Source organism: Meles meles, chromosome 6 (assembly GCF_922984935.1).
Source record: "Meles meles chromosome 6, mMelMel3.1 paternal haplotype, whole genome shotgun sequence".
NCBI lineage: Eukaryota > Metazoa > Chordata > Mammalia > Carnivora > Mustelidae > Meles > Meles meles.
Window position 1 is genome coordinate 52,936,204 of NC_060071.1, and position 19,418 is coordinate 52,955,621.

General features: G+C 55.0%; 1 protein-coding gene across 5 annotated transcripts in view; it reads left to right on the forward strand.

The window, feature by feature from the left end:
* Positions 1 to 3,228: 3,228 nt before the first annotated feature.
* PAQR5 (progestin and adipoQ receptor family member 5) overlaps positions 3,229 to 19,418 on the forward strand; it is a 74,757-nt gene continuing 58,567 nt past the window's right edge. For 2 of the 5 annotated variants that reach the window (XM_046009160.1, XM_046009163.1), the window contains exon 1: positions 3,229 to 3,376. Coding sequence is in view for 1 of the 5 variants with exons in the window: in XM_046009158.1 (XP_045865114.1) it covers positions 18,886 to 18,994 (109 nt within the window). In the remaining 4 variants the exon portion in view is untranslated. Of the gene's footprint in view, positions 3,377 to 18,755; positions 18,995 to 19,418 lie in introns of those variants that run through there. The other 3 variants (XM_046009161.1, XM_046009158.1, XM_046009162.1) reach the window with 3 other exon arrangements.

The following is a 19,418-nucleotide window of genomic DNA, read 5'->3' on the forward strand; positions in this document are numbered from 1 at the left end:
CCCCCAGAAGCTGAAAGAGACAAGGACTTGGGGTCGTACGGAAATTTCGAAAGGGTTGTGTCCCTGCAGACGCCTGGATCTGAGACTTCTAGCTGCCAGAACAGTGAGAGAGTACGTTTCTGCAGTTGTAAGCCATTGCACCTGTGGTGATTTTTTCAGTCACCCTAGGAGACCAATGTCTGAACGCAGTGGCCCCAAGGGAAGCTCTTCGAGAAATTCCCGTCAACCACGAACTCTCCCTGAGCGGCCATTTCTTCTCCCATGGACTGAGCCTACTTCCAGCCCTGATGAGGCAAGGAGAGAGCTTCATCGGACATGCTGTTGGGCAGTGCTGGCCCCTCTCCTGGCCTCAGTTTTCTCATCTGCAAAGTGAAGCAGTGACCCCGGCCTGAAGACTCCATCGCAGGGACCCAAGAGGAGGGACAGAACCTAGGGGCAAAGTGAGGGTTGGGTGCACCTGAGTCCCACTGTGATATGCAGGTGCATGATTCCTGCTGTCCGACAAGGTCATTTGGACAAAGAGGACAGACCTTCTGGGCCCCTCCAGGAGGAGCTGGGCAGCCCTCAAGGAATAAGCTCCTTTTTGGGAAAAGTACCTCTGACATAGGGTGCCAGGCACACCCAGGTGCCAGGGAGGGCAAGAGGGAGAAAGTCATATGGATGGGGAAGGAATGTCCTCCAAAAAGGGAATTGTTGTAAAAGTGTCCCAAGGAGAACTGACATTTCTGAGTGACACCCTCCTTTTCCCCCTGCCCTCCCTCCATCCTCTAACCACTTGCCGATGAACCCCCCTTTCACGGTCCATCTCTCCTTGTCACAAAGAGAGGCAGTGCCCAGCCCAGCATGGGGCAGGTCCACATGAAAAGAAACAACAAAACCTGTGTTAAATTCACTCAGTGCTCCGAAGTTCACAGAGCACTTCCGAAAGTGTTCTGTGGTCACCGCAATCGCCCTGCAAGGAACGAGCTTTGGATCCCCACTCTACAGATAAGAAACCGAGGGTCAGAGAGGAAAACCAGCTGCCCAAGGCCATCTTGACACAGGCTGCCTGACTCCTGGCGCTCATTCCGTGTCACCTCACTGCCTTTTCTGACATGTCCTCTGCTGCCTCACTGGGAGATTCTGGTATCTCCCAATGCGTGTGGCCTCAAAATCCTCCAAGGTCTGCAGTTCCCAGCCTTGCTTTGCAGACCCTCCCTGGGACTGTGGCACCCTCCCCTCTGCTCCCAACTTTGTACCTTGGCTCGGCTCCTTCTCCTGGGCTCACATGCTCCTCCTAAAACATTCCCAGTCCTTCCCATGCTTCCTGTCCTTTTAGGCTGCACAGGGGGCCCAGACACCATACAGAGTTCTCAAGTCCTGGTTCAAGTTCTAGCTCCGCAACCTTTGCTCCCTGTGTGACCTTGGGCACGTCACTCTTCCTCTCTGGTCTCTGTTTCCTCCCATGGGAAGTGGGGGAGTTGAACCCAATACTCCATAAATTCTTCTCCCTGTGGTCCAAAGTGCTCCCCACCCCCCATCACCCGGCTCTGCCCTCCCTGTGTGCATCCACAGCTGCCCTCCTTGCTCCACATCCTTCTTCGGGGGGTCCTGTTTCACCATTCGGCTGGGCTTTAATCTTCCTGCGGCAGAGGTGGGGTGGGGGAGCTGCCGCACCTGCCGACCAGGTGGTTGGTCAAGACAGGCTGATCAATTAATCTGACCACTCTCCTTCTGGTTTCGGAAGCCTCTTCATCTTCCCCCTTCAGTTCCCAAGTGCTCACAAAGAAGCCTGCAGTGGGCAGAGGTGGCCCCTGTTCACCTTGGCGGGGGATGCTGGTGGTGGGCTGTGTGACGGCTCTGTGTGCGCCACAGCTTCTGCGAGAATGGAGAGGGGAGGGGGTGCGGCCAGCCCTAGACGTTGAAAGCGGGACACCCTATTCTGCCTCAGAAGCCCATCACTGTCACAGGCATCAAAAGATGACATCAGAAAGCACATAGCGCCTTGCCTTGCCTTCCCCTTCAAAGGGCTTCATCTCATCTGTCATTTAATCCCCCAAACCCTTGGGAAGGCAAAGCCGGGATTATTAACGAGGGACTTGTCCAAGGCCACTCTGAATTCAACAAAAGCTGCACTGGGACCCATTCCCCCTGTGCTGACTGTTCTTGTCAAGCTCTGGTTTGCACAGGCTGGCTGCCTGTTTGCGTGGCCACCTCCCTTCCCTCCGAGAATTACCTCTGACAGGACAGGCTGATTAGACTCAGACACACGCACATACACACACTTCTTTACAGCTACAAGGAAACCTCAGCAAGATGCCCCATAGCACAACTCAGGATCCATAAAAAGGGCCTTAGAGATAATTAACTCACAGCAAATGGGGAAACAGGTTCAGAAAGGGATACAGACTTGTCTAAGGTCACAGGCCTAAATGGAGGCTTCAGGACTCCTGGTCCTGTGCTCCTTCCACTGTGTCTGCACATTTAACAAACATGGCAAGGCAGGAAGCAGAAAGACCTGGGCGGGCAAGGAAGGACAACCTCCATTTCAGTCTGGAAGTTGTGTCCAAAGGGTGCATGTTCCAGAATTCCTCGGGGGGTGGGGTAGGGGCAGGCAGGAAATAGCAGCAACCTGCTCCTTCAGCACCTGGGAGCAGCCTCACAGGCTGGAGGGCTGTTTCTTTTTTGTCCCCTGTGTCCCTTCAACTCTTGTCGCTGTGTCCACTGAGTGGCAGGCGTCCAGGCGCAGCACCTTCCAGATCAGGGAAATGGAGTCCTGGGGAAAGGCAGAGGGTGGCAAAGCTCCCCCGGGCAGGGGCATTCCGGAGAGAGCCAGTAGAGTTGACGCCAAGGCCAAGAACAGCCCGGGGCTGGGAAAGGACGTGGTGGGGTGGGGCTGCGGGTACCCAGTTGTTTTTTTCCTTTCCCGTGCTCCACCCGGTGCATTCTTCTGAAGGGCAGGCTCCCAGACCTTGGCCCCCGGGAGTGGGGGTGGACGTGAAGCATGTGAAGGGGTCTAAGGGGTGGGAGGGCCTATGCACCCCTCCCGACTCCACCAGGCACAACGCTTGGGTGGCATCTCCGGCCGGCGAATGGTGGGCACCGCCCTGGAGGTCACAGAGTCAGGCGTCGGGGGCACGCGGTTGGGTGCTGGCAGGCGCCGGGAGGGGTGCCCCCTGCCCTCGGCTCCTCCCCCGGGGCCGACGCGCCCCGCCCCGCCCTGCGCGGGAGGGCACCGGGGGCGGGACCCGCGGGGAGGCGCGCAGACCGGCCGGGCCAGGTGCAGCGCCCGCATGTCTGGGGGCCGCCGCGGCCCTGGAGGAGTGTCCCGGTGTCCGGCCGGCCCGTGCCGCGCCCCTCCTCCCCTCGCCGGCTGCCGGCAACCCTCGGAAGCCAGGTAACCGAGGGCGGGACTCCTGGCCGGCTCCGCGCGCGTCCTCCGCGGCTGGGGGTCCACGCGCACCCCGCCGTCCCCACGCTGCCCGCCGCCCGAGGGCCGCCCCGAGGGCCGCTCTCGGGAAGTTGGCCCCGGGACAGCCGCGCACCGGGCGGAGCGACCGGCAGCCGTGGCCCCGCACGCCCCGGCCCCGGGGTCCTGCCCCGCGGGGGGCGGGTGCGGAGCCTGGGCGGGCGCGCGGGGTCTCCGCCGACACGGGGGATGCTGGTCTTCTCGCTCGTCCCATTTCTCACTCCCCTGAGCGTTTGCGTCCCTCCTCGTCCCCGCAGCCCCTTCACAGAGTCCTGCGCTGGGGACTGCGGGTGTTGGCGATTTTTGGAGGGATGTTTACATTCGCGCCTCCCGCCGCCTCGGGCCAGATGCAAAGAGGGAGAGCCGGCCTCGGCAGGAGGGGTGGGGGTGCGGGTGAGGGGGCGGCCTCTGCCAGGGCGGCCCTCTAGGCCCTGCTGCAGTGAGACATCCCGGCTTCTGCCCTGTCTTTTGGCAGGCCGCCGCCCGGCTGGGCATCCTTGGGCGCCCCCAAACCCCAGCCCCAAACAGGAGAGAGCGTGGCTCCCCCGCAGCCCTGCAGGGGCCTGGACATATCTGCAGGGTTGCGGTTAGGTGGTGCCCCTGCCCACGCAGGACGGGAGAGAACAGACGAGGGAGTTTCGCCAATCAGAGAACTAACATGGACGCATCTCTGATTTCACCCCCACTCTACCCCATAAACCAGTGAGGCAGTGGGTCTTATTCCATTGACAAATGAATAAAAAAGGGACTCAAAGATGTTCAGTAATTTGCTGGGAGAAAATGGTGTATCCGAACTTCAAGCCAGTCTCCTAGAACCAGATGGTTGGTTCTCCAGTTTTCCTGGGCCCCTCAGGGGGTTCATTTCTTCTCCCTTCCTCCCTTGAGGTTCTTCCCTGAGAGGGTCCCACCAAGAAGAAAGAAAATCGGGTCTGGTAGCTCCTGGGGGAGAGAGCCAGCTCCTTGCCCAGCCACAGGACCGCAGGAGAGCAGGCACCTGTTGGGCTCACTGCCCTCATGGTATTGCCTGGCTCGCAGGAGGTACTCAGCAGACCAGAAGGAATGAACCTGAAACGACAGAGCTCCTTTTCCAGCTGATGGATCTCTGCCCTTGGTGGGGAAGGAGGGTCTTCTGAAAGGTAGGACCCAAAAGGTGCCTACTGCCTCGGAGGGTCCTTGACCTCCTTACCCACTTGGGGCAGTTTGATGCTTTATAAATTGGCAAGCACATCCATAAGGTCAATGTGCCTTTCCAGACAGGAAGGCTTTCCTTTTCCCCAGGTCGTCGTCGTCTTCTTCTTCTTCTTTTTTAAAGATTGTATTTATTTGACAGAGAGAGACAAAGTGAGGAAGGGAACACAAGCAGCGGGAGTGGGAGAGGGAGAAGCCAGCTTCTGGCTGAGCAGGGAGCCCAATGCAGGGCTTGATCCCAGGACTCTGGGATCAGGACCTGAGCCAAAGGCGGGCACTAATGACTGAGCCACCCAGGCGCCCCACCCCGGATCCACTTCTTGTCAGAGCAGGGAGAAGCAGAGGGAGATGGGTTACATGCCCAGCTTGGCTCTGTCCTGGGAGGCAGGGGATCCTGTCCCATCTGCACCGGGGTCCTACCCAGCCCTCCAGGAAATCTTATTGGGAGCTTGACTCTTCTCTGCCTCCTCTCCCTCCTTACCCATTCATGGGGGGCAGCCATGGATTGAGGGCAGAGAACTTGCTTTTCTGGGCCTTGGTTTCCTTACCTGTCACTTGGGGACAAAAGAGTGTGCATGACTTTATGAGTGAGTGGTCCAGAGGGCTCTGTGAGCTTCTGTGTATGAGCTCCCCACGTGGGCTGTCCATTCTGTCTGGGAAGTGACCACACACCCATCTTGGCCTCCCTCAGAGAGCCGGCCTTATCCTGAGCATACAGGAGGTTCACAGGAAGGAGTCACTGATGAAAAACAAGTCTCCATAGGAAGAGAAATTGCTAAAATTTGTGGGAATGGGAGTATTTAATCCTTTTCCCTAACCCCATGTAAGAAGAAAATACCTGGAGGCTCCAGGAGGAGGGACCAGAGGGGTATGAGAGCCCCTTGAGGTGCAGGTGGTCAGTGTCTGACCCATTCAAGGCCATGGTCAAGTGCGGAAAGCCCAGCAAGGGGTGTAGGACTTTCCATGGCAGCACGCTGAAGACCTCTGAGGCCTTGCCAGGCACTCCGTACCCCGAACCCCTCCGGAGACCCAGGTGTCTGCTTTGGCCTCAGGACAGACCAGGGTGCTCAGAGTTGGTCAGTTTTGTTCCGTAGTGGAGGCCAGTGAGAGCGTAGCTGGGGTAAAAGCCCTTGTGGCCCCCGTCACCGCCCCCACCAGCTGTCCCTGCACACATGTAGTGCCCTGCCCAGCTTCCTACTGCCAATGCCTGAGGCTTAACATGAACCCAGCAGAGGGAGAGCTTGAGACCCAGAATTTCAGCTGAAACAGCGTTCGAGGTCCTATTCCTGCTCTCTCTTCCCAGCTCGATTTTCCATAGTATTTATCACCATCTGAAATCCCATTTTAGCCAGGTGTCTGTCCCCTTCCCCTGGCTGTTAGGGGTGATCAAGAACTGCCGTGGGAAGAATGTTCAGGTTACCTAGAGGGACAGCTCCTCAGCTGAGCAGATGGCCACCCACATAGGGTGATTTGAGAGAGCCAAGGAGAATTGCTTCCCTTAAGCCCACCCTCCCCAAAAGAAGACTCACAAGACTGCTCTCCAAAGGCAGTCGGTTCCTTCGGTAGTGCTGAAAATAGTGCCTCTCCCAGGCAGCCTTTAAAAAATTCCCTGGGACACTGGAAAACCAAGGGGGACCAAAGCTGGGCCCTTGGCAGCCCTGGGGGAAAGGAAGGAGCTCCAGAACACTGGGCCAGGGATGACAAACCAGGCTGAGAAGGTGTGACCAGATGTGTGCGCCAGGAAGAGTGAGGACGCTATTCTACCCAAAGTCCTGGGGAGAGCTTGGGGCTCTGAGGCCTCCCTTAGGAATCTGGTAAGAGTAGTTTCCTTGGAGGACACAAGAACTACACAGGCGTAGGGACAAGCAGGATGGAGAAACTCGAGTGTGGGGGTGGAGAGGAGGGCCAAGAATTGTCTACAGTAGAAGCTAAAACTTTATGTGGTCAAAAAAAAAAAAGCCTAGGTGCACTAAGTAGTTTCAGCTCCCAACCCCGCCACCCCCCACCCCCTGCCCCCAGTCATTCATCCAGCTGTCATTTTTCAGGAAAGGAATTTTATCTGTGTTTTAAGGCAAAACTCTGGGGCCTTGTGGAGTCATCTGGAGGATAGATGGAACAAGAAGATTTTCCAAGGAAGCTGGCAGGGGCCTAGGTGGGAGGTGGGGTCCCTGGAGGCATGTCCTCCTCACACTCATGGGAAATGGAGTCCCTGCCTTCTTTCCTGATTGCTTGGAGAGGGTGATGGTTGCATTTTGAATACTGGGAATAAGCATTCAGTAATTGTCAGCTGGTTGCCAGGCACTACAACCCAGCGGGCCACACAGACAGGATGGAGAGCCTGGGGGCCAGGGTGGCCGGCACCCCCACACAGAGGAAGCTCTTCTCGTATGGGCCCACCCAGTAGACAAGTGGGGACTTCGGCTGTTTCCCTGAGCTCTGCTCTTGACCCCCAAATCCTTTTCCATTGCCACTGTGGTTTGCCATATTAAGATTTGGGAATGCCCCTGTGCCTTGGCGTTGGGGGAGACACCGGAAATTGTGCCTCTAAGGATGTATAGGAGTTTACCAGCTGCTTGGAAAAATTGGGGAGGAAGAGGACAGGGAGATGGAGGAAACAAAGGTAACACTTGCCTGAAGCAATGATTCTGTCCTGGTGGCTCCTGGGTCCCAAGCCACCGTGGCTTCCACCCTCCTTGCTCCCCAGCTGCTCCCTGTGGGCTCCCTTCCCCCAGAGTGGGAGAGGCCCCAGCCTGAGACATAGCTCATGCATTCTTGACCCCTGGCCTCCTCTTTATCACCGCCATCACCAGGAGGCTGGTGGCTTTCAGCAACAGGGGATGGAAAAGTACCCCTGTTGTGACATGAGGTGAGTCAGTCCTCCAGTGATGGGGTGCTCTGTCAGCTCTGACGCCTGGACCTGCGCCCTGGTGCTTGGCTTGCAGTTGGGAACACGGTGCTCGTTCCTTAGGGGCAAGGACAAGGGTGACTCGAGATAATATTTTGAAATTATGTAGATGGTGGTGAGAAGCCAGCAGGTGTGAGAGCGACAGTCACTTTTAGTGTCTAGGAGAAGAGGCGGGGCCCCCCAGCAGTGATCCAAGGTGTAATTCCTGCCCATGCTGTACCCTCAAAAGTGAGGTTTGCTTTAGAGAGCTGTCCTCGCTCCTGGCCTTGAACCAGGCCGGGGCCACCCCCAGCGTGCTCCGTGGGGATGTGAGTTGTGAACTCTGCCTAGGCGTCCAACGGCTGTTTTGCCTGGATGCACCACGGTCCTTGAGACGTTCTTCCCCTTTGAATATTCGGGGGACCCCTGGCCAGGCTGACCTGAGCGAGATGATTGGGGCCTGTCCAAGGGGCAGAGCCCAGCCGTCTTGGACTTCTCAATCCCGCGGTCCCGCATTCGGCCACTCTGCCAGCTTGCTACCGGTCTCTGAGCTGGTCACTGCATGCCTGGTAGCTGGAGGAGGCCGGTGGCCCGTGGGAACTGGATTCTAATCCTGGTACTATTTTGTCACAGTGCGACTTTGGCCTTGTCGCTTCCTGGGCCTCAGTTTCCTCATCTGTACAAGACAGCTTGGCTGAGATCAGGGTTTCTCACTTCAGCACTGCCCATGTCTGGGATGGTTCTTCTGGATAGTTCTTTGTTGTGGGGGCTGTCCGGTGCATTGTGGAGTGCTCAGCAGCGTCCTCGGCTTCTAACCACCGCACCCCGCTCCCTGGGGATGCCAGGAGCACCACCTCTCACTCCTTCTTGACAACGAGATGTCTCGAGAGGTTGCTAAATGTCCCCGGAGGCAGGATCATCCCTGGTTGAGAACCTATGGGTTGGATGATCCTTGATGGCCCCCCTCGGATTATCCTCAGAATGGGGGACACATTTGCCTTTTCTCGTCCCTGTTTTATAAATATGGCCTGTGTGTCAACAAGAAGCCCAGGGATAGGGGTCCAGGGGCTTGTAGGGTGGGACATGAGCTGGGAAGAAAAGGGAGGTTCTGGGCCTTTGCCTCTTGCTGAGCAGCAAGGCCAAGTCTGCTTTGCCTTCCAGACCTTGAGTTACATAAGAAGGTGGGGGGTGGGCAGGCCTGTGGCCGGCACACACACTAGGGTCAGTAGCCTGCCACCAGTGACTGACTAGTCATCCCCCTGAGCCCTAAGGACTCAGCTTCTCCTCCTACATGGGCCCTTCTCCCCTCTCTCTCTGCCTGCCCCTGGAGAGGATACAGGAAGTGAATCAGCCCACCCGCCGAGCAGAGGGGGAGGGGCAGAGCCCACTGGTGTTGGACACAAGGGCCATGCAGCCTGCACGGACTGGACCCAGCCCTGGTTTGGTCTTGTTTATTCCTCCCAAGTGAGCTGTTTATTAACTCTGTCCGCAGAAGTCCCTTCTGACCTCACTTCTTGACAGAAGGATGAAGAGGTCTCTTCTCCAGAGATGGGAGGGGTTTTTCCACGGGTGCTGGAAGTAAATCGCTGTTGTGGGGATGACGGGCGGTGAGATTTGGAATAATGTTAACTGAAATGATTGGTTTGGGTTCTTTCTGTTTCTTTTAAAACTTTTTTACTGGGTGTATTTGCTACAGAACATTGATTTCAGGTATATATAGAACATTGATTTCAGGTGTACACCATGATGATTTGACGTCCATATGCCCTGCGAGGGGGTCGCCACGGTAAATCTGGTTACTGCCTGTCCCCATCCCAAGTTGACTTTTAGGCCCTACTCTTGACCGCTTCCAAGTCTGCACAACATATCCCTGACTCTAGTCACCATGCTGTACACCACATCCCCATGACCTCTTCATTTTGTGATTAGAAGTGCATCCCTCTTTGATCCCCTTTTTTTTAATCATCTGCCTTGAAGGCCTGTAAATAGCTGCAGCCCCTGGTGATTACCATTCTTCTTTTGGTCTCCACGAATCTGATCATCCCGGGTACCCCGTAGGAGTGGGATCGGGGTACACGCAGGCTCCTGCGTCTGGCTCGTTTCACTGAGCACCCTGTCGTCAGGCTCATTTGTGTTAAGGGGCATCCGATTTTCTTTCCTTTTGAAACAATTTTTGAAGACTTATTTATTTTAGAGAGAGAGAATGAGAGAGCAAGAGAGAGCCGGGAGGATGGAGAGAGAGCATCTCAAGCAGTCTCCCTGCTGGGCACCTAGCCCAGCCCTGGGACCCGATCTCACAACCCTGGGAGCAGGGCTTGAGCCCAAAGGGGAGTCAGAAGCTGAATCGACTATGCCCCCAGGAGCCCCAGATTTTCTCTCCTTTCAAGGATTGACTAGTATCCACTGTATGGAGGCACTGCGTGTTCTCTACCCATTCATCTGTGGACAGCCCTCTGGCTTGCTTCGACCTTTTGGCTGTCCTCAGTCATGCTGCTGTGAACACGGGCATGTAGGTATCCGTGTGAGTCCCTGCTTTCAGTTCTTTGGTGGGTATGTTCCCAGAAGCAGAACTGCTGGATGGTATGGAAATTGTGTTTAACTTTTTGAGGGATCACTGTGCTGTTGAGGAAGAAGTGTTAGAATTAGGCTTTGAGGATGAACATGAGCCAACCTAACCGAGCTAACCAAGCATCTCGGTAAGGGGAAGGCAGGGGAGGGGAAAGCCTAAACTGCACCATGAAACCCAGTGGTGTGTGTGCTCTGGGCTGAAGCAGGGTGTGGCTGGCGAGGAGGCCACGGAGAAGGTAGAGGAGGAAGGGTCTGGGACCAGGCTGGGGAACCTGGACTCTGAGAAGCATGGAATACTTGTTTGGTTTTAAAGATTTGTTTATTTGAGAGAGCATGAGAGTGAGAGGCGGGGGCCGGGAGCGGGGAGGAAGAGGGAAGGGAGGGAATCTGAAGCAGGCTCTGTGCTGAGCATGTAACCCATGGCGGGGCTCAATCCCACAACCGGGAGATAGTGACCTGAGCTGAAACCCAGAGCTGGACGCTTTACCAGCTGAGCCCCCCAGGTGCCTCTTTGGATGGGGTTTGTAATTGGGAAGTGACACAGGCCACTGGCGTCTTAGAAGGATGTCACGGGTGGTGTCACAGGTGGACCAGGAGGGAAAGAGGCTTAAGGCAAACAAAACTGGGTAACACATGCAGCCACACTGTTGGGGTGCGTGGAGCGTTCACAAGATGATGGAGGAGGAAGCCCGGCTGGATGACTTGAAGGGTCTCTTGGAACCACTCGGGTGGAGATGAGGATTTGTGGGGTGGGCAGAGCTGTGGTACCAGGAGAGGAGCGAGCTGGTCAAGGGGCCAGAGGAAGGACTGCCATGGGATGGCACAGTGGACTCAGCAGAGTTGGAAGCCAGAAAATGGAGTGGACTCTTCCTGGGACAGGTCCAGTCCTGTCCACTTTTATCAGTCCAGACAATCAATCTCTGTGCTTGAGGCTGGGCACTGGGAGTTGGAGATACAGAGATAAACACAAGCCAGTGACTTCATTCATTCATCCTGTAAAGCTTAGAAAATGGAATGTGGCCAATACCTTTGCTCAGTTAAATATTTAATCACAGTGGGGAGAGGTGATAATGGAGCATGTTTTAAAAGCATGTCATTTAGTCTACAGCTGGGTTTCTCACCTCAGCACCACTGACATTTTGGACCAGAGAATTCTTGGTCACGGGGGCTGCTGTGTGCCTTCAGCCGCACCCCTGGCCTCTATACGCCTTAGATGCCAGGAGCTCTACACACACCCCAACCCATTCGTAGCAACGAAAAATGTCTTCAAAACATTGCCAAATGTCCCCTGGAGGGACAAAAATCACCTTTAGTTGACATCCTTTGGTCTGGAGGCCAGGAAAGTCTTCTTGAAGGAATGTTAATCTCAGTTCTAGAAGATATATAAGAATTAATCAAGATAAAGCAGGAACAGGTGTGGGGAGCAGAGGGGAGAGTATTCAAGGCACAGGTGACAGTGTGTGCAAAGGCCCTGAGGTGAAAGAGCATGAAGGGAAACCAGTGAGGGGAGCCTTGGTAGAGGTGGGGAGAGTGACTGGCTTCTAGGAATACTTGGGAGGGAGCACAGGCAAGGAAGCCTCTCTGACGTGGAGGATGGAACTGGCTGGAAGCTGGTGAGTGACACTTGGGCATGTTGGGTTGGAGACCCCTGGAGACTTACTTCCATGTGGAGCCCTGAGCTCAGACAAGAGGTCTGGCGGGAAATAACACATTTGGGAGTTACCTGCAAACCGATGACGAGTGAAGCCTCGGGGTGGCGTGTGGACCAAGAAGAGAAGAGCAAAGAGACTGGGGAAGACTGCCCAGAGAGGGAGCACAGAAACCGGTAAGGCTTGGTTGCTCGGGAAACCGGGGGAGGCGTGTTCAAGAAGGAGGGCGTGGCCGCCGTGAAGTGGGTGGGGCCAGAGTGAGGACTGGCAAGCAGCCCCTGGAGGCTGGAGACCTGAAATCAGGGAGGCCAGTTCCCCTGGGGGCAGCTCTGGCAGGTCAGGCCAAGGCCGCTGGGGAGTAAGGTAGGAGGGAAGGGAGACGGCAGGCAGACAGTTTCGCCTAAAGCCTGTCTGTAGAGGTGAGAAGAGACTGTGGAAGCCCGAAAGGGACGTTTGCTCATTTAATCTGCTTTTTGCCGCTGTCTTTTTTCTTAGAAAATAAATGTACATGGTTCAGAATTTTAAAAATTGCAAAGATTTCACTGTGAAAAGTCTCCAGCCCCCCCCCCCCCCCCCCCGTCTCCTTTCGCCTCCTAGTGTTCTCCCTTCTTGCGAGCAACCTTCCCAGTTTCGCACGCACTTTATTTCTTGCGTGAATTAAAACATACATGGAGAGTAGTTCTCCCCAAGTGTTAGCACACCGTGTGTTCTTTTCGGCCCCTCATTTGTTCTTTTCCCATTTAGCTGTCTTGGGATGCTTCCAGATCAGTGCGTAAAGTACTTCTTCATTCTTATTTCCGGCTATAGAATGTTCTACTGTATGGATGTCACACCATTTATTTGAGGAATCTCCTGGTTTTTGGACATCACAAACAACGCCCCACTGAATCACCTTGTGCTTTAGTCAGTTGGCAGTGCCGGTGGTTACCCGTGGGATAAAATCTCAGAAGTGGAATTGAAGGGCCAGAAAGTGTGTGCCTTTGTATTTTCAAAGACATTAGCAAATTGCTCTCCATAGAATTTTTAGGAATGTATACTGCCAGTAGCAATGTACAAGCGTGCTCGTTTCCCACGCCCTCTGACATGAAATGTTACCAAACTTGCTGATATTTCCCAATCTGGAAGACAGAAATAGTTTCTCAATAGAGTTTTAATTTGCATTTCTTGGGCTACCAATAAGGGTGAACGTGTTTTCACACACATGAGAGCCACTTGTATTTTCTTTTCTGTGACCTGTCTTTTCATATGTTCTGCCTACTTAAAAAAAAAAAAGATATATTTATTAATTTTGAGGTGGGGTGGGGAGCAAAGCAGAGGGAGAAGGAGAGAGAATATGAATCAGACTCTGTACTGAGCATGGAGCCCAACATTGGGCTCAGTCCCATGACCCCAAGATCATGACTTGAGCCAAAACCAAGAGTCAGATACCCGACCAAGTGCACCACCCAGGTGCCCCTGTTTTGCTTACTTTCTATCAGGTCTTTGGTCTTCATCTTATTGAATTGGAGAAGATCTCTATATATTAAGGAAACTAGTCTTTGGTCTAGAATATCACAAGTGTTTCCCGCACAGTTGATAAATTTTTTTGCTGTTGCTGCTCTTTTTTTTTGTTGTGAAGAATTATGGGTGCGGACAGAGAGAGTCACCTGAGTGGCAGGTCCCTGGCGTGGAGGTCCCTGAGGAAGCACTGGGGTGGGTTCCAGACTGGGAAACTCCTCTCTGCTGTGTAACAGGCAGAGGAAGGGAGGAGGCTGCCTGGCAGATGGTTGAATTAGTCCAGGCATGGGGCTGTGTGGCATCAGAAAGAGGACGGGAGAATGATGGCATTAGCAAGAGAGCGATTGGATTAGCAGGTTCTAGAAACTGAGCCCGATAAGGGGTAGCGAGTGGATGGTGTGGTGTGCTTTTTTAGGCTTTGTGTTTGTCTCTTGGGTACCCTTGAGTCATGGGGCCAGACTAAAGGCTGCCGTTACTTAGATCTTGCCTGTGATCTGGAGTCTTCCTTATCTCGCTCTGACATGCCACGCTAACGTCTCCCGCCCCGAACCACCCAGCCCCAACGACCAGCCAACTAGGGATGGCCCCTGTACCCTGAAGCCCATCTGAACTGTTGAAACTAGACAACCCGAAGCCAGTCACCCTGCCCGGCCTCGCCTTCCCCTCCTTCCTCTGCCTCCTGACCAGCATTTGTGCTTCTCCACATGGCCACGTGTGGCTTCTCCACATGTGGCATAGCTTGCCCCCCTCAGGAAATGTAAGTAAGGAAAATCTTGCAATCTCAGGGAGGCTCTAGGATGCCACTGTGGTTAAATAAGTAGGCTGTCAGGGCGGGCTTCCTGGAGGAGGTGGCCTGGAGATGAGGCGAGGCCTTGCAGTGGGGATGGCAGGAGCACTGGTTGGGAGGCCCAGGGGGGTGTCTCTGGAGAAGGGTGGGCAGCTCAGAACCGCCAGAACCAAGGCTGGAGAGAAAGATAGGAGAGGAGGCCGATCTGACCACGTAGAAGATCTGACCACAGAGAAGCAGCAGAAGCGATGGGGTCCATAGTGCAGGGCAGGGCCTGTGGGTACAGTTTAAAAATTCCGTTTTTTTAATTCCTAGGAATAATTTGACTTTGTGTTCACGCCCTACGGGGAATTCAGGGTGGGGCTGCTTATGATGAAAGGTCTAAACAGGGCCTGGTCCACCCCAACTCCTGACAAGACAGCAGACTCCCCTGCCCCCTTCCCTTTTTGATGCCACATTAACAGCACCCATCCCTGAATGACCTCAGCTCTCCGTCTTCCCTCCCTCAACGTGCTACCATCAGCATCCCCACATGGCACCCCACACCCACCTTTCTGCTGCTACACGGCGGCCATGTTTCCCCTCCAGTCTCAGGGGAACTTCCACCATCCTGGTGATTTCTGCCTCCTTCATGAACACTCCGCTCCCAGAGCCTCTCTCCCTCAGGATCAGCTGCCACACTGGCCAACTGGTTCTCAGCGTCATGGCATTTGAATGGAGAAGAGACTTCTTGAAGACCAAACAGCTTCGGAAACTTGGCGGTCAGAGCAATAGCTGTGGAGTGGTGGGCTGCGGCCTTGTTCGCTGGGGACCCTGACCCACAGGGCTGCAAGTCACACACAACCTTTTTGGGGGGCTGAGGGTGGGGGGATGAAGTTGCCTCTTGTAATAATGTGGGTCCAGATCCCCGTCCTGTGTGCCGTACGTGAGTCCAAAGGAAGTTCATGAACACGTGCACACAGTTGGCAATTACTCATGTTGCCTAGAGCGTTATGTATCTTCCGGAGGGTGTAATTTGTGGGGAAAGGATCTCACATTCAGCAGGCACCCATCTAGTTCTGATGAACTCTGAACTGGGCCATAGGCTCTGGGGCTTAGAATCATGTCCTATTTGCTTTGCGCCCACCCCCCCCCCCCAGGAAAGATACCATGTAACGATTCACCAACACGCTCTGTGGGCCCACCCGCCAGTGCAGAGAATAAAGGGAAGCGATGCTGTGCTTGGCCAATCAGACTTCTAGAAAGAAGAAGAGCTTGAGCAGGTAGCTGGTGTGGAAGAGGTGGCAGAGGGGAAGGTTGTGGGCAAGAGGTCTGGCAAGGAGACCCCCACATTTCTGGCAGTCCACAGGCCAGCCGTCCATGAGGGGAGGTTGAGGGTCAGGATTCCGGGGTAACAGGAGGATGGTGATGGGTACCCTGGGGGCTGCGGAGTCCCCACAGGGTCTGTCAGTGTTGGCGGGGGGCGGGCTGTGCATGTTGAACCCTCTCTGCTTTCAGGGGAGCCCTCGGGACCCTGGAGCTAGATGGGATGGGGATGGGACTCAGTGACCTTGCACTTCTGTGAGTCTGGTGAGGGTTTTTGCCTCCTGAAAGATGCTTCGGTTGCCTCCAGGGCAGGAAACAAGTGTTTCCCCAGATCCCGCTTGGGGCTCGGGCTCTGGCTTGCAGGAGATCTTTTGGAAAGCGGAGGAGAGGAGCTGCAGCTAGGAGAAGAGAGGGAGGGAGCCACCGAGGGGGGCGGAGTGTCGGTTTCTGATACGTGGGATGCCGGTAGTTTATATCTTGGATGTTTTTGGTGCATATCCTCTCTAGAACCTGACTGATGGTTAAAAAAAAAATGTAAGTGATAAAAAAAGGAAATTGTGTGAAGGAGGATGAAACACTTGGCTTAACCACGAGGCTGGAGAGAGGATGTGGGAGGGAGAAAGTGACAGCCCTGCTGCTCTCCTCCCTTCTTCGCCTTCCCTCCTTCCCTCCTCCCCCCATTCCCGTTTGGCTTAATTAATCTTCACTGCCCTGGGGCGGGGTACAGTTCCTCTGACAACTGACGCTTGAATGCTGGAATGGTTCTTAACAAGGCTGGGGCTTCTGGACTTTCCCCAGGCCCAGCTTGCTGGGTGATCCCAAGTAAGTGGCCCAGCGTCTCTGGGTCCAGTTTTCATGCCCAGTGTCTCTCCTGGAGTCCTGGAGCAGAGAGGTTTTAGGTTTTGCCTTTTAGATGCCTTGACTTGCCAACTCCGAGATTTCCTTAAAGGTCTGAAAAGAGCAGAACGGGGTCTGAGGAAGTGAACTCTCCAGAGTTTGGTCGGGGGAGCTGCCGAGCTGGGCCTGGGGCCAGTGGGCCTCCACCAGGCCCACCTGGGTAGGCCAAGTGGAAGCACCCACCTTCATTGTCCCAAGGCCTCGGATTTGACTTTCAAAGGGAAAGCACATCTCCAGATAAGGTGGGCTTTGTTCCGTTAAAGCCTGCTTTGTTCGGGCTCTGGTGCTGGGGTGAAGAGGAGGCTGAGGGCTCTGTGGGTGACATGGCTCCTGGAGCTGGGGGGGTTGGGGGGGAGGCAAAGTGCTTCATGCACCTGGTCGCGCGTGGCCAGTCCTGCCTCCATCTCCCCTCCCTGAGCGCCTGCTGCTGTGGGCAGGTGCACCCCGTCCCCTGTCCTCGTGCTGGGGTGAGAAACGAGGCACAGGCAGGTCACGCAGCTCGGTTAGAGTCCCTTGGGCCTCCCAGGGACGGCTCAGTCATGCGTGAGCCAGGTCTTTGGGCTCCCTGCCCACGTTGTCTTCCAACAAACTGTTGATGACGGGCCCCACCGAGGCTGCGTTCTCTGCTCCAGTTTATTCCCCTGGAACGCCAGCTGTGGCCAGTGATTGTGGAAGTGGATTCACTCCCACTTAGGGAGGAAGAGTGGGGCCTCTGTGGGAAAAGTGAGAGGAAAAAGATTTCCTTTAATAATGTTAGCTCAGCCCCGTGACCCTCTGCTGTCCCCAGGGTTCCGGAATGCACCTGAGGCCCTTCCTTCAAGACCCAAACAAATGAATCCGTAATGGTGAAAGTCACACCGTTGAGGTGGCCCCACTTTACTCCTTCCTCACACAGATGCAAACCAGCATGGCTGGGGCCAAGAGATGAGAGACCCTTTTACAGGTGTGTGTCCACCTTGACGGTGCTTCCGGCTTCCCAGTGCTCTGGGGGACACTGTGGGGACATGTGCTTGGGAGAGGTGTTCTCAGCATGAAAATGATGTTTTCCTTCTCAGTTTTCATCTGGAGGCTTGGTGTTCCCTCCCTGGGCAAAGTGAGTCTGTTTCCACACTAACCAGCTGCTGTAGGGGCTTTCGGGGGCAGCAAGGGAGGACCAGAGCTCAGGGACAGGTGCAGCCAGGATTCCCCATTCCCACCGTCCCATGCTTACCAGTTCCACACTGTAGACTCTGGTGGGCCCTCTTGGGTTCTGGGCAGACCCCAGGGAAGGAGCTCAGGCCAGCTGGAACCTCAGAGGTGGTCTGGCAGCCGAGGGTCAGGGAAGGTGGGGGTTCACTCTTGATGCCCTCCTGAGCTCTGGCTGCATGGTCTTGGGGCCTGATTTTGAAGGACCTATTATTCCCATTTTTCAGAGGTTTTTAAATAATGCGTTTTGCTTCAGCCCTTGAGAAAAGCCCGTGCTTACTACTAATGCTAGAATAACGACCAGTGTCTCATGTCAGTCAGTGGGACTCTTAATCCGTGGCTGCATTAAAATATTGTGAAATATATTGCTTATGACCTTGGGCTAGCAGTTTGAAAAACACCACTCTGGCGAGGAGGAAGGAGGGTCGGTTTTGCTATCTAGCTGGTAGTCTGCGGCCGGCCCGAGACATGACACATCCTATCAGCTTGGGCACCACTGGACACCCACTGCGTACCCAGCGCTTACACACTGGCTCCTGTTCATGCCCGAAACAGACCAGATAGGTAGTCACTCGGGATTATAAAAGCCGCCATGTGGGGCGATATTGGGAAAATTCAGCAGAGTGTAAAATGCCCATAAGGGCCTAGAATAGACCATAAGCTCAATAAATGGGACTTCAAATCAACGTCATCCCCATTTTACAGAGGAGGAAAGCGAGGCCAAAGAGGACTCTGGGACTCAAAACCAGGTTGACCAGACTCCAGAGCCCAGACTTCCCTGTCTCTGGTGGGAATGATTGTGTGTGTTGTGCACCCTTTCCTGTCTGGGCCCTCTGTCCTCCTTTGACCTTCAGCGTCCTCTTGTCAGCTGAGGGTTGGGCACATGCCCCCCTCCCTCCCACCCCAGTCCATGTGAACCTCTTTCTTCTGCCAGTTCACAGTTGCCCCGCTCCTTGCTACCCCTGACCATGTCCCTAGCACCTGTGCACTGTGTTCTTTGGGTAATAATTACATGGACTAGTTTACCCACCAGTTTGATCAGTTAACAGTCCCCCCCAGGCCCGATGTGTGAAGCTCAGAGTTAATGATTGCTGAGAAAATCAGCTCATGAATTTGAATCATCTGAGGAGGAAGTCGGGTAGGGAGGTGGCTTTGAACTATGGGGCCTGGAGAGGGGCTGCACCCAGGGTCTGGGCCTGCTCCTTGTGCCCTGCAGTGCTCTCGCATCTTCCTGTTCTCCAGCTCTTATCTCGCACCACCAGCATGCCGTCCCACTTTCCCACCCCGGCCTTTGCTGTGCGGTCCCCCTCCCTGGGGGGCCCTCCCCTCTCCTCTGCCAAAGCCAGCCCTTCCCCTCTCATGCTTTACTTCTCTAGAAGTCTAGAGACTTCTCTAACAACCCAACATCCTTGCTCTGGGCCCCTTCTCTGAACTCCCCTGCACAGCTGGGCAGATTTTCTTCTGAGCTCTCCCTAGCATGTCAGGCACTGTGCGTGGTTCCTGGGACTCAGCCGTGAGCATGGCAGGACCCTGTCATCCAGGAGGGGGACAGACACGCTGCTCTGGAAACTCCCGTGCAGGCCGAGGTATGACAAGGGGCTCCAGAGGACGCCCGGAGCCAGATGGGAGATGAGGGGCTCAGGTGGACGGACACTGAAGGGGGAGATAGAATTTTCCAGGCAGGCAAAGTGTGAGGGTAGGGCGTCTGGAAGCAGAGAGAGCCATGCGTAGAGGCGTGATTGGGAGGACAGGTGATGATTCCCGTGTGGCTATGTGGCCTTTGAGGGACCTGTGAAACGCCAAGCGAGTGTGTCTGGGACACAGGGGGCCTCTCAGAGAAGTCTGTCTCCTTCCTTCCCAGCGATTCCTCACAGTTGATTATGGTGTCTGTCTCCTCAGAAAGAAGGGATCTCTTTGAGGGCTGCCATGATTTCTGACACCGCACTCAGCAAGGCCCGAGTCATGGGCACCTGCTCCCTGAGGGGATGTGGAACGGAATCTTTAAAACTT